Source organism: Podarcis filfolensis, assembly GCF_964270895.1.
Source record: "Podarcis filfolensis genome assembly, chromosome: 5".
Lineage (NCBI taxonomy): Eukaryota > Metazoa > Chordata > Lepidosauria > Squamata > Lacertidae > Podarcis > Podarcis filfolensis.
This window is the reverse complement of record NC_139608.1, coordinates 461,115-472,700: the sequence shown is the minus strand read 5'-3', so window position 1 is coordinate 472,700 and position 11,586 is coordinate 461,115. Positions and strand designations below refer to the sequence as shown.

At 53.0% G+C, this 11,586-nt stretch overlaps 1 protein-coding gene across 1 annotated transcript; it reads left to right on the top strand.

The window, feature by feature from the left end:
• Positions 1 to 8,107: 8,107 nt before the first annotated feature.
• Positions 8,108 to 10,325, top strand: FAM43A (family with sequence similarity 43 member A). The gene has a single exon (XM_083614961.1). It carries the CDS (start codon positions 8,234 to 8,236, stop codon positions 9,605 to 9,607), a length of 1,374 nt encoding a protein of 457 aa, XP_083471087.1. The 5' UTR covers positions 8,108 to 8,233; the 3' UTR covers positions 9,608 to 10,325.
• Positions 10,326 to 11,586: the final 1,261 nt, after the last annotated feature.

The following is an 11,586-nucleotide window of genomic DNA, read 5'->3' as shown; positions in this document are numbered from 1 at the left end:
CTGGTTGGGTTTCCCCAGCCACTCTGGGCGGCTAGACTGCTGATGCAGCCTAGAATAGCATTAACTTTTTTTGCTGCTGCATCACACTGTGGACTCATGTTCAGTTTGTGGTCTACTAAGATTCTGAGATCCTTTTCATATATCTTGCTAGTAGGCCAGGTGTCCCCCATCCTATATTTGTGCATCCGGTTATTAAAGTGCCCCCACCCTATAGAAAGCATTATCCAGAATAGTGGTTTGCATGGCCACTAAGTAAAAGTCAGAACAGTAACAATTAATTGCACTCCCCCCCCAAAAAAAATCCAGCTTAAACTATTCAGTTCTATTCAATTAGTTCAACAAAACTGATGATCTTGATCCAGTAATATGAGCTTTTCAAAGTCTGGTAGTTATTTATACCTCCAGTGTTCTCCTGCACACACACCCCTACCTCAGCACACACACCCCTAGGTGATGCCACCACAACCCTCGGGGGGGCAGAACCACTGAATTGAGAAGTGTAGCCACTGGGTTTCCTTAGAAGCCAGTCAAATTGTTCCTCTGCCAGGTTCTAAAAGACGGGTGAATAATTCAGTACAACATCAACACCTGTAAATACCAATTTCTGTAGTCGTGCCTGACCCGTGGAACGCCCTCCCAGCAGATGTCAACAGATAAACACTGTGTTTTTTAAAAGACATCTGGAGGCAGCCCTGTCCAGGGAAGTTTTGAGTGTCTGATGTATTGCGTTTTTACTGTTTTTTTGTGGGGAGCTGCCCAGAGTTGCTGGGACAACCCAGTCAGACAGGCGGCATATAAATAATAATTATTATCATTATTATTATTGAAGTTTCCAAAGGCATGTTGACTTCTGGCCAAAGACTTAGATTCTAGCACAGAGCCACATCATGTGTCAGAGCATTGCATGTGGGTTTAGTAAATTACTTCAATGAATGTGCCTTCCTTTTTCTTTGAGCAAGAATTACAGGCAGATTTTCTTCAGGATGGAGGAGGAAATAAAGGGCCACGCCCCTTCTCTCACACAGTGGCTCCAGTCTTGGTAACAGACACATACAACTTCTGTTTGCAGCTGCAAAAAGTTTTGTACAACTTCTCAGTGACACGCGTTGTTTGGCCTTGAGCACACTACACAGCAGCTCAGTGATGCGCAGCGTCTCAAGGCAACAGAAAGGGACATAATGCAGAGCCCCCTCGCCAGGGCTGCTTCCAGGGCCAAATTTAGGTTTGATAAGATCCTAAGTTACTGAAGGTAATGGGGCCATTTATATGTCCAGCTGTCCTTTGTCAACAACAAATTGTCGCTGGTTTTTTGTGTTGAATATATGCTCTATGGTAATTTATGGACATAATAGGTATCTAAAGCCATTTTCACATAACAAAATATGTATTTTATCAAAGTAATTGTTGAGAAGTCCATGCAGAATGCAAAGGCCATGCAGAATGTAGGCACCCTATATATAGAAATGAGCAAACCAGGGCTATTTGAGGGAACAGGCTAGCAGGCGGGGCCCATGACTTACATCATAGGAGCCTACACAATACAAAACACTGTTGCTGGATGTAGGTTTTATTTCATTTTTTTATCTTATATTTTGGAAATGTAGATCTAGTTGTTTTTTCCTTTAAATTTTTTTGGGGCCCCCAAGAGAGTGGGGCCCTAAGCTGGAGCTTGTTTAGCTTATATGTAAATCCAGCACTGGCTGTATCTCTGGGCGGGTTCATTTACATGCTGCCACCAAGCGAGAAGAACACTTTATGCACCTGGCAAAGGGGGCTCTGAAAATAGGCCATGAAAACTTCTGCAAATATACCGGTAAATGAAACCGGGGGGGGGGGGGGAGAGAGAGAGAGAGAGAGCGCGCCCAGGAACCAAGTGCTGCAATACTTGGTGACTCTGACTTCCCCCGATTGCCTGAGCAGTGCCCTTGCAACAGAGCCAACTAGGCAGATCCCCTAAATGAGGCTGCCTTAGAACAGAGAGCCACAAAACTGACTAGAGCAGAGGTTACAGATAGGTAGCCGTGTTGAGCAGAGGTTGCCAGAGATCCCCTCTGAATCTAGTGCAAGATGTAATCAAAGCAGCTGGACAAAAGCTGCAGAGTTGGAAGGGACCCCAAGGACCATTTAGTCTTACCCCCTGCAATGCTAAGGACTTCCTGACAGACAGCCATCCAACATCCGCTTCAAAACCTCTAGTGAAGGAGAGCCCATCACCTTCCAAAGGAGCCTGTTCCTCCGTTGAACGGCTCTTCCCATTAGAAAGTTATTCCTGTGCTAGATAACTAATTGGACCGTTGCTTGAATAGCCCAGTCTGGACACCACATTTGCTAACAAAAGAGGAAACATCTCATGATGAGAGTATTAGATGAAAGGAAGATGAAAGGGAAAGTAGAGAGGATCACACAATCTCTTCAGGACAGTTGGAGGCTATTTAAAATTGCAGTGGCTCCTCTAGTCCCTGTTCTCACAGTGGCTGACCAGATGCCTGGGGGGGAAATGTTCCTATATTGAGATCTGGGCTTCTAAACTTTTTTTTCATATATTATCTAGAATTCTGAAAACAAAACTGCTGGTCATCGTGGGGCCATTAAACAAATTGATGGTGCTGCTGCGTTTCGAATGCTGTGTTCTGGTCTCCTCACCCCCAAAAGATACGGTGGGTTTCAGAAAGATTCAGAAGAGGGCAACCCAAATGATCAAGGAAATGGTTTTCTTTTGAATGACTTTAAAAGAGATTAGACTTTAGTCAGAGGCAGCGATGCTTCCGAAGGCCAGTTGGCAGAAGCCACAGGAGGGGAGAGCTGCTCTTGTGTTCGAATCCTGCTTGCCGGTTCCCCTCTGGGGCATCTGCTTTGCTGCTGGGCGGACAGGAGGATGAACTCGCTGGGCCCCCATTGGCCTCCTGCCCCTTCACTCAGACCAGGTTAGAAAAGGTATCCTCAACTCCAAGTGGATGTCAGCATGGTCAAGGAGCAGAGTCAGGGGAGCTATAAAAGACAAGTATACTTCAAAGGCCTTGCTTTTACAGTGACCACCCAAAGGCTTTCCTTGCAAACTGGAAATCTAACCAGAATGAGAGGAACAAAGTGAGCACATCCTCTGGCCAAAAGAAAACATTGAGCTGGGTATCACTAAAAACAATACAAGTGTTGTTTTTGAAAAGAAAGAAAGAAATCAGAAGCAGGAAGGCAACCAGGAAGGAAGATGATTAGACTGTTAAGGTGACAAAAGAATGAACAGATTACTGGAAATGTTTTCAACAAAGGGTGCAGAGAAGCTGAATTAATCATTTACATTGGTCTTAACTGTGAAAGATCGTCTTCAGAAACTCACACTGGCCACCGTGTTTGTTTTGGGTTAGATGGAAGTAACAAGAGAGGAAGTTCTGGGGATAAATGACAAATTGAATCAATAGCCATGTCCAGATGGACACCAGGCCATTCATAAATATCTCATATGTGAAACAGAATTAGAGTTGCGAGGGTCACCAAGGGTCATCTAGCCCAACCCCTGCAATGCAGGAAGCACAGCTGAAGCTTCCCTGATGGATGGCCACCTGACCTCTGTGGAGCAAACCCCAACAAAGGAGAGTCCACCTCTTTCCAAGGCAGCCATTCCCTTCTCAGACGTCTCTTACTGTCGGACAGAGACTCTCCTTACAAATACATGCACAGTATTACAAAAACCTGTCTCAGTGATGACTGGGACATGACAACATTTTATAGGTTTTTAAAAAAAAAAAATGTGGGTAAGTTGCATAGGGCCTTCCTCAGGCAACAGATGAATTGAAATGAAGATGATGAGAATGATAATAATAAAGTATCAACAAGAATAACACTTTAATAACAACTCATTTACCATATTTTTTGCTCTATGACTCACTTTTTCCCTCCTAAAAAGTAAGGGGAAATGTATGTGCGTCTTATGGAGCGAATGCAGGCTGCGCAGCTATCCCAGAAGCCAGAACAGCAAGAGGGATTGCTGCTTTCACTGTGCAGCGATCCCTCTTGTTATTCTGGCTTCTGATATTCAGAATATTTTTTTTCTTGTTTTCCTCCTCCAAAAACTAGATGCGTCTTATGGTCTGGTGCATCTTATAGAGCAAAAAATACGGTGCTTCTCCAAAGAGATCTCAGACGTGGGCTGAGAACCAGGCAACTGCCAGCTTTTTGGCCTGATTCTAGTGTTGTCCCGTATCCTTTTCCCCACTTCTTCCTGAGGTTGGCACCTGAGGCAATTATCCTGGCCACTGGAAGGACAGCAGGAGGCAAGGAGGTGGAGCCTTTTTGGTGGCGTCTCCTGCACATGGAACACCCTTCCCAACACCCTGGGAAGCTCACCAGGCACCTGCTTTGTTATCCTTGTGCTGCCAGGAGACCTTTAGTTTTCTCAGACTTTTAACATTGCTATCCTGTAAAGTATTTAACGCTTCTTGTTGTCTACTTTTACCAATTGGAGTTTTTGCCCTGTGCTGTCCTGAATCTTGCCAGGTTCCGCTTCATTGGATGCTCACAAATTCTACTGACAGAAGAGAGGAAGAGACTTCTCCCATCCACTTTCTCTCTGCCAGGCATAATTTTATAAACTATCACGTCACCTTCAGGGCAAAGCCATGACTACTGCTTGTCCTATGATTGCTAGTATTCTGATCTTCTTCTTCTTTGACGATCCCTCATAGCCGAGTAAGATTGTCTTCCATAAACACGGTTTTAACAGTGAGTCCGTAAGTGACTGTAGAGACCAGTTCTGGATCCACACGTCCTTCCACAGTGGGGACATTGGTTTCTGGGCGGGAGTTGATCACAGTGTGGGTTTGCCAAGCGTGCCTTCCTTCTAGCAGGTGTCTCCCTTGTGTCCAGAGTTCGAGTGTCTTCAAAGCCCATGACACCTTTGGTCAAGACTGTTCTCCAATTGGAGCGCTCACAGGCCAGTGTTTCCCAATTGTTGGTGTTTATACTACAGTTTTTTTAGATTTGCCTTGAGAGTGTCTTCAAACCTCTTTTGTTGACCACCAACATTACAGTTTCCATTTTTAAGTTTGGAATAGAGTAGTTGCTTTGGAAGACGATCATCAGGCATCCAAACAACATGACCAGTCCAACGAAGATGATGTTGCAGAATCATTGCTTTGACACTGGTGATCTTTGCTGGCAACTGCTGGACAGATTACCGACTAATACGCTCCACGACGGCTATCAAGATTATACCTCAACACAGGCTTTAAGGAAGGAAACCAAGGTGCAAAATGAACACTCAAGCCCTTCTAGTATTCTGTATTGATCTGTTATTAGGGATCCAAGATGGTTTTGTTTTTGTCTTTTGGGCCCACCACTTTCCCTGGAAAAACCCCGTGTTTACTGCTGAATTGGTACAAACATCAAGCTGTGAAAAACCCAAAGGAACACTTGTCCCTCTTCTGAAGTGGTCCTAAAATAGCTCCTGAATGAGATTTCCTGTGCTTTCCTGGAAGCGATGTTGGGGGCAGTCGGCTCCCACTTTCTCTCCTTCTCTCCCTGCCTACCCTGGCAGGATAATTTTTCCAGTTGTCTCTGCAGCTTCTCTCCAGCAGCACATTCCCAGTTTTCTTGGCATGCTTAATTTTTATTTTATTTTTTTACTTTTCTCTCTTTAGCATTCTTACAAAAATCACAAGCAAACAGTATACTGTATGTGCAAAACGTGTATTGGGAGGATCTCCTTTTGTATATGTTGAATGATTGTCTGATTATTCAGGTTTCTGAAAACCTGGTTTTCTGATAATCTGATTTTCTGGGTTTCTGATTCTCTGGCTCTCTGCCGTGGGGGAGGGGGAGAGCTGAAGGTAGAGACAACACAAAAAGCAGACTATTGATTATAGGAAGTATGAACAGGAAAACATGTGGCTTCTGGGGTCCCAGGCAAAAAACACAAGTGGAATCACCGTGCCCCAGACCAAATGGAAAATGAGGCAAAGAGGTATGGGCTTAAGGGGAAGTGTGGCTGGGCCTCTCTAAACGAAAAATGTCCCAAATGCTGCAGATTTTATTTGTAGGGGACTTTTTGGTTGCCCTTTTCTGAACCCTCTTCCAACTCCACTGTACCTCTGCCTCCAGGGAAAACTCAGCAGTCATGGCAGACAAAGACAGACAGGAACTCTTGGGGGCTGTTGTCAGTTAAACAACCGGAGGCAGAGAGAGAAAGGGAGGAGGAGTAAACAGGCCCCGAACAATGGAGGGAAGTGAGTAATGGCACATTACAAAGGCCTGCTGCTCACATCTGCGTAACACAAAATTATATTGGGGATTCTTTCTGCACTGCCCGCAACAGGATGGTATAAGGGGGAAACTCAGCATTTGGGGCAGCAAAAACTTGAGCAGATTGTAAGGAGTTCTCCAAACTGGGTGACTGGGCAACAACATGTCCAAGGCTGGGTGGGTTCTTGGTTTGCTTTGCTTTTATTCTTGTTTTCGTTATGTACTTTGTGGTTTTATTTCTGTGTCTTTTTGCTGTGCCCTAACCCCGAGATCTTCGGATGAAGGGCAGGATACATATTTAAGAAACAATAAGTGTCAAGTGATGCCTATGGAGGCAAAGAATCCTGACCTCAGATATGCGCAGATAGGGTCCGCGTTGGCAGCAGCTGACCGGGAGAGGGATCTTGGGGCTGTGGGGAGAAATCCGTGAAGCCAAGGAAAGCGGGGAAGCAGCTGGAATCCGTGCTGGGAATATTCTCATTGGACTGAGCGGAAAACAGGAAGCTCTGCTTTTCACTTCCAGCCTAGCACCGTCTGCACTGCACTGACACGCAGCAGCTTCTCAAGGTTTCAGGCAGGCAAGAGTCTTTTTCAAGCCCTCCCTGAGGAGGCTGCCAGGGATGGAACCACTGCCCTTCTGCATGCCAAGCAGGTGCTCTGCCACTGAGCCACGGCCCTTGCCAGCAGACCTAATGGAAGAAAATGCTCCTTGACACATCACCTAAATGTGAAGCCATACTAGACAATGCTCTCCTGACCATTATCCCTGGTGGCTTAGAAGGGGAGGGGCAGTGATCATTGTGGCAGCTCGGTGCAACCTCCCTATTCCAAAGCAGTCTACCCCTCAGTCAGCCCTGGCAAGGGGAGCAGCCGCCAGAGGGGCTTCTGCTTGTGGGAGACGGAAAAGCCACCTTGTCAGAGTCAAGATGCTGGGATGTTCCCTGGATGGACCCTTTGGCCAGGGAGATGCAGCATTCTTCTTCTCACATCAAAGGCGTAAAAAGACAGTGTGGAATAGTGGTTACAGTGACAGACTACTGGGATTTGGGGGACCCGGGTTCAAGTGGCCACTTCATCCATGAAACTCTCCTGCCTGACCTTGGGAGCCCGTCCCTGCCTCTCAGCCTAAGCTCCCTCCCAGGGCTGGGGTTGTGAGGATAAAACGGGAAGAGAGAGAGACCCCTGGACCTTGAGCTCCTTGGACGGGGGGGAAACTGGGACATAAATGCAGAAACATGGAAATAAAGAAACAGAAAACAGGACCCGGGAGCTCCGTTTCCTAAGATGGTTAGAGATGAGGAGTTCTGTTTGCTATCCCGTTTCTCCCCGTTTCCGTATTGCGCCCGTCCTCCGGCTCGCTCTCCCCCCCCTCGTCCTCCCCCGCCGGGATTTGGCCCGAATTCGCCCTTTTGCGACGCGGTTCTTTTGTCCCTCTGCTTCCCCACTGCGCCCCGTCCTTGCCGCTTCTCCGGCTGCCCAGCAGAGGATGCGACCGGCGGTGGGCGGAGAGGCAGCTGCGCGCAAACGCAGCCGGGAACGCCAACCAAGCCTCCCCCTCCGCCCCCCCCCCGGTGGTCGCTCCCTCCGCCTTGAGCTCCCCGTTTTCAGCCGCGGCGTCGATCCGGAGCCGCACGCGCATCTCCCTCCCCGCCGAGCGCGCTCCCCGGCCGGGAAAGAGGAGGGCAGCGGCGCCGGGGCTCCTCCTGCCTCGGCTCGGTCCCTCCCTCCGCTTCCGTCGGCGCCGCCTCCGCTCCTCCCCGGCGGGGCTTCTGGGCGCCGCCGGCCTTTATTTAGCGGCGCGGCCGCCCGCGCGGAGCCCCAAGCAGCGGCCGCGGACGGGATGTGAAGCGCGCTGCAGCGGCGGCGGCGATGGAGACGGAGCGGCGGCGGGTCGGGCAGCGGCGGCGGCGGCGCGGCGAGGGGCGGCGGGCGCGCGCGCCGATGCGGCGGTGGCAGGCGGGGGGCCCGTGCCCGGCTGTCCCCCTCGGGCGCCCTCGGGATGCGCGGGCGGCCGGGGCTGCGGCGGGCGCCTCCAGCTGAGGAGCAGCAGCAGCAGCAGCGCCCCGGGCCGGCCGCGCCGTCGGGCGGCGACGCCATGCTGCCCTGGAAGAGGCACAAGTTCGAGCTGCTGGCCGTGGACGACGAGCAGCTGACGCAGCAGCAGCACAAGAAGACGCAGCAGAAGCACCGGCGGCATCCGCCGCCTCCGCCGCCGCCTCCTCCTCCGCCAAGCGCGCCGTCGGGGAAGGGCAAGGGCAGCTGCTGCGCGGCGGGCGCGGGGAGCCTGCCCTGCTCGGCGGCGCTGGGCTCCCTGGCTCGCGCGTGCCCGCCCGAGGGCGCCCTCAGCAGGATGGGCAACCTGTTCCGCTGCAAGCGCAAGAAGTTCCGCGTGAGCAGCGAGGCGCCCACCTACACGGTGCTCTACCTGGGCAACGCCACCACGCTGCAGGCCAAGGGCGACGGCTGCACGGACGTGGCGGTGGGCAAGATCTGGGCCAAGAGCGAGGCCGGGCGCCACGGCACCAAGATGAAGCTGACCATCGGGCCGCAGGGCATCCGCATGGCGCCCGCCGCGCCCTCCGAGGCGGCCTCTCGCCCGGGCCACCTCTACCTGCTGCACCGCGTCACCTACTGCGTGGCTGACCCGCGCCTGCCGCGCCTCTTCGCCTGGATCTACCGGCACGAGGTGAAGCACAAGGCCGTGCTGCTGCGCTGCCACGCCGTGCTGGTCTCCAAGGCCGAGAAGGCGCGCGCCATGGCGCTGCTCCTCTACCAGACGTCGGCGGCGGCGCTGGCCGAGTTCCGCCGCCTGAAGAAGCGCGCCGACGCGCGGCACCAGCAGCTGCAGCAGGCGGGCGCGGCGGCGGCCGACGGCGCCATCCCGCTGGTGCCGCTGCGCAAGCTGCTCCTGCACGGGCCCGGCTGCTGCTACAAGCCGCCCGTCGAGCGCAGCCGCAGCGCGCCCAAGCTGGGCTCCATCACCGAGGACGCGCTGGGCGAGGAGCTGGAGGAGCGCGCCGCCGGTCTGCGCGCCGGAGGCCTGGCCAACGGAGGCGGCCCCGACGGCGAGGACGAGGAGGAGGGCGACTGCGACGACGACGAGCTGCTGGCGCCGCTGGGCGAGGACGAGGACGACGACGGCGCGGACGCGGCGCCCAGCCTGGGGCAGCTCATCTGCGACCTGGGCGAGCTGGCCATCGGCAACGACGTGGCGCTGCTGCGCGCCGACCTGCGCGTCACCCGGCTCCTCTCGGGCGAGAGCACCGGCAGCGAGTCGTCCATCGAGAGCAACGGCCACGACGGAGGGTCCCCGCCGCCGCCGCTCCAGCCGTGCCGCGGACCGGACAGCCCCGAGCCCGGAGACAGCGGCTGACGGAGCCGTCGGAGGGGCGGGAGGCAGGGGAGGCTCCGCCGAGGCGCCAAGCCGCAGGGAGGACGGGCCACGCTTGCCGGCGCCCTCCAGGTGGGACCCTCTTTTGCCCCCCGGGGCCACCACGCGAGCCTCCCCCTCCAGGCAGGAAAGCCCCGGCACATTTCCTCCTCGGCCCGGCGGCCGGTCTTCGGAGAAGGAGCCCCGTCCGGCCGCCCGCTCGCCGGTAGGACCACCCCGCTCCCGAATGGTGCGATGACGCCCCAGCTTCTCGGGACCCCCCAGACTTGCCAAATGCTTTTCCGTAACCCTGGGGGTGGGGGAGGGGTGTGTCTTGTTTACAGATCCCCAAGGGGGGAAGGGGGTCTTCATCCCTCCTTCCCTGCCTGACTCTCCTTCTACCCTTCCTCCTTTTTTGAAAAAACGTGTGTCTCCCTCCATGGTTCCTTCCATTCCATGCTGTGTTAAGGTTTTTCTTTCTTTTGCACTGTGGTGAAGATCATGGAGACCTTTTGGGTTTGTTTTTTTTAAAATTATGAGGTTTGGCGAATATTATTTTTATTCTCCACAAATCCATTTTCTTCTCCAGTCTCAGTGTTTCTATAGATATGTATAGATATATTATAATTATTATTATATCTTTTGCTGTGCAAAAGGAAACTGTACATGTGGATGTTCACTTCAACCCATGGAAAACACAAATGTATATCTAATACATTTAGTTGCTGTTGTTGTTATTTTTCTTAATTTCTGGAGCAGGAGCCTGGCCTCCTTGGTTGGGTTTGTTCCCCGTATTTGGGTATGGTCACAGCGGAAGCTGCTGCTGCTGCCGGCTGAGCAGGAGGCTGCCTGCCTTTGTGCTGCCCCCATGGCTCTCCCCCAGGCCTGTGCCCCCCCAGCCCAGTCACATCTTCTCTGGCTGGAGCTGCTTGACATTCTTTGGTATCCTGGGGGGAGAAATGTGGGAAGGGGCAACAGGCTCTTTATGGCTCAGCCCTCCCCAATATCCAGCCAAGCAAGGATCTCTGGGCTCAACTGGATGGGGAGATTCACCACTGCCCCCCCCAGCACCCTTCTCTTGACATCCAAAAGCAGGTGGGTTTCTGTGCTTGTAACTGCACTCGGAGGGATGAGAAACCTCCTCTTGGTGCTGGCAGGGCAGAGAGAAGCAGGTGCCAGGATTTTACCTGCCCTTGCTTCCTCAGCTGGTTCAACAGCAGCTGAAAGGGGTGGCTGGGTTCAGTAGGGAACGTGGTGGGGGGCAGGGTTTAGCCGCATGGCTCCCCACCCACTTGCAAAGCAACCTGCTTGCAGCAGTGGGAGCGGGACCTCTGGCCGCACTGGCCCTCCCAGCTGCCCTCTGGAGCAGGAGAGCACCTTTGCACATGCTCAAGGCACTCTCTGCCCAGCCAGGCCAAGGCACCAGGCAGGGCGGCCGGCTGCTCATTGGCATCCCTGCCTACCTCGCCATTGTTGTTGTTGCTGCTGCTGCCTCCTCCGTGATGCTACAAGAAAGAGTTCATGAGGTGCCCCACTTTTTGGTCCCCTGGGAATGGTGTCACCGCCTCCCACCTGCTGCCGCTGGGCTCTTGGGCAGCCTGGCTGCTCCCCTCTCCCAGGCCTTGCCCTCTCCTCCACCAGGCCTGGTTCCGTCTGATTTTGCAGGTTTGGTGGCCAGCCCAGAAATGGTCTGGTTCCAAGTGAGGGTCATTCGGGCTGCAGCTCAAGCAACAGCTGGGACTGATTTATTCCCTCTCTTGGACTCCTATTCCGCCACCATCTTCCAAGGAGCTGAGGGTCACATACAGGGTTTTCGCCTCCACCCCATTTTGTTCTCACAACAACTGTGTGAGGAAGACCAGCCTGAGAGGTAGTTTCCTTGGCTTGCTTTTGTTGCAGAAGCAGAATGCCGGGCCAGGCCTGGGGGGCTTCCTTTGCAGGAGAAGACTGATCAGCTCTGCAAGGGTAAGAGCAATCTAAAT

Coding starts and splice junctions, on each gene's coding strand:
- FAM43A (XM_083614961.1), top strand. CDS start 8,234: ATGCGCGGGCGGCCGGGGCTGCGGCGGGCGCCTCCAGCTGAGGAGCAG.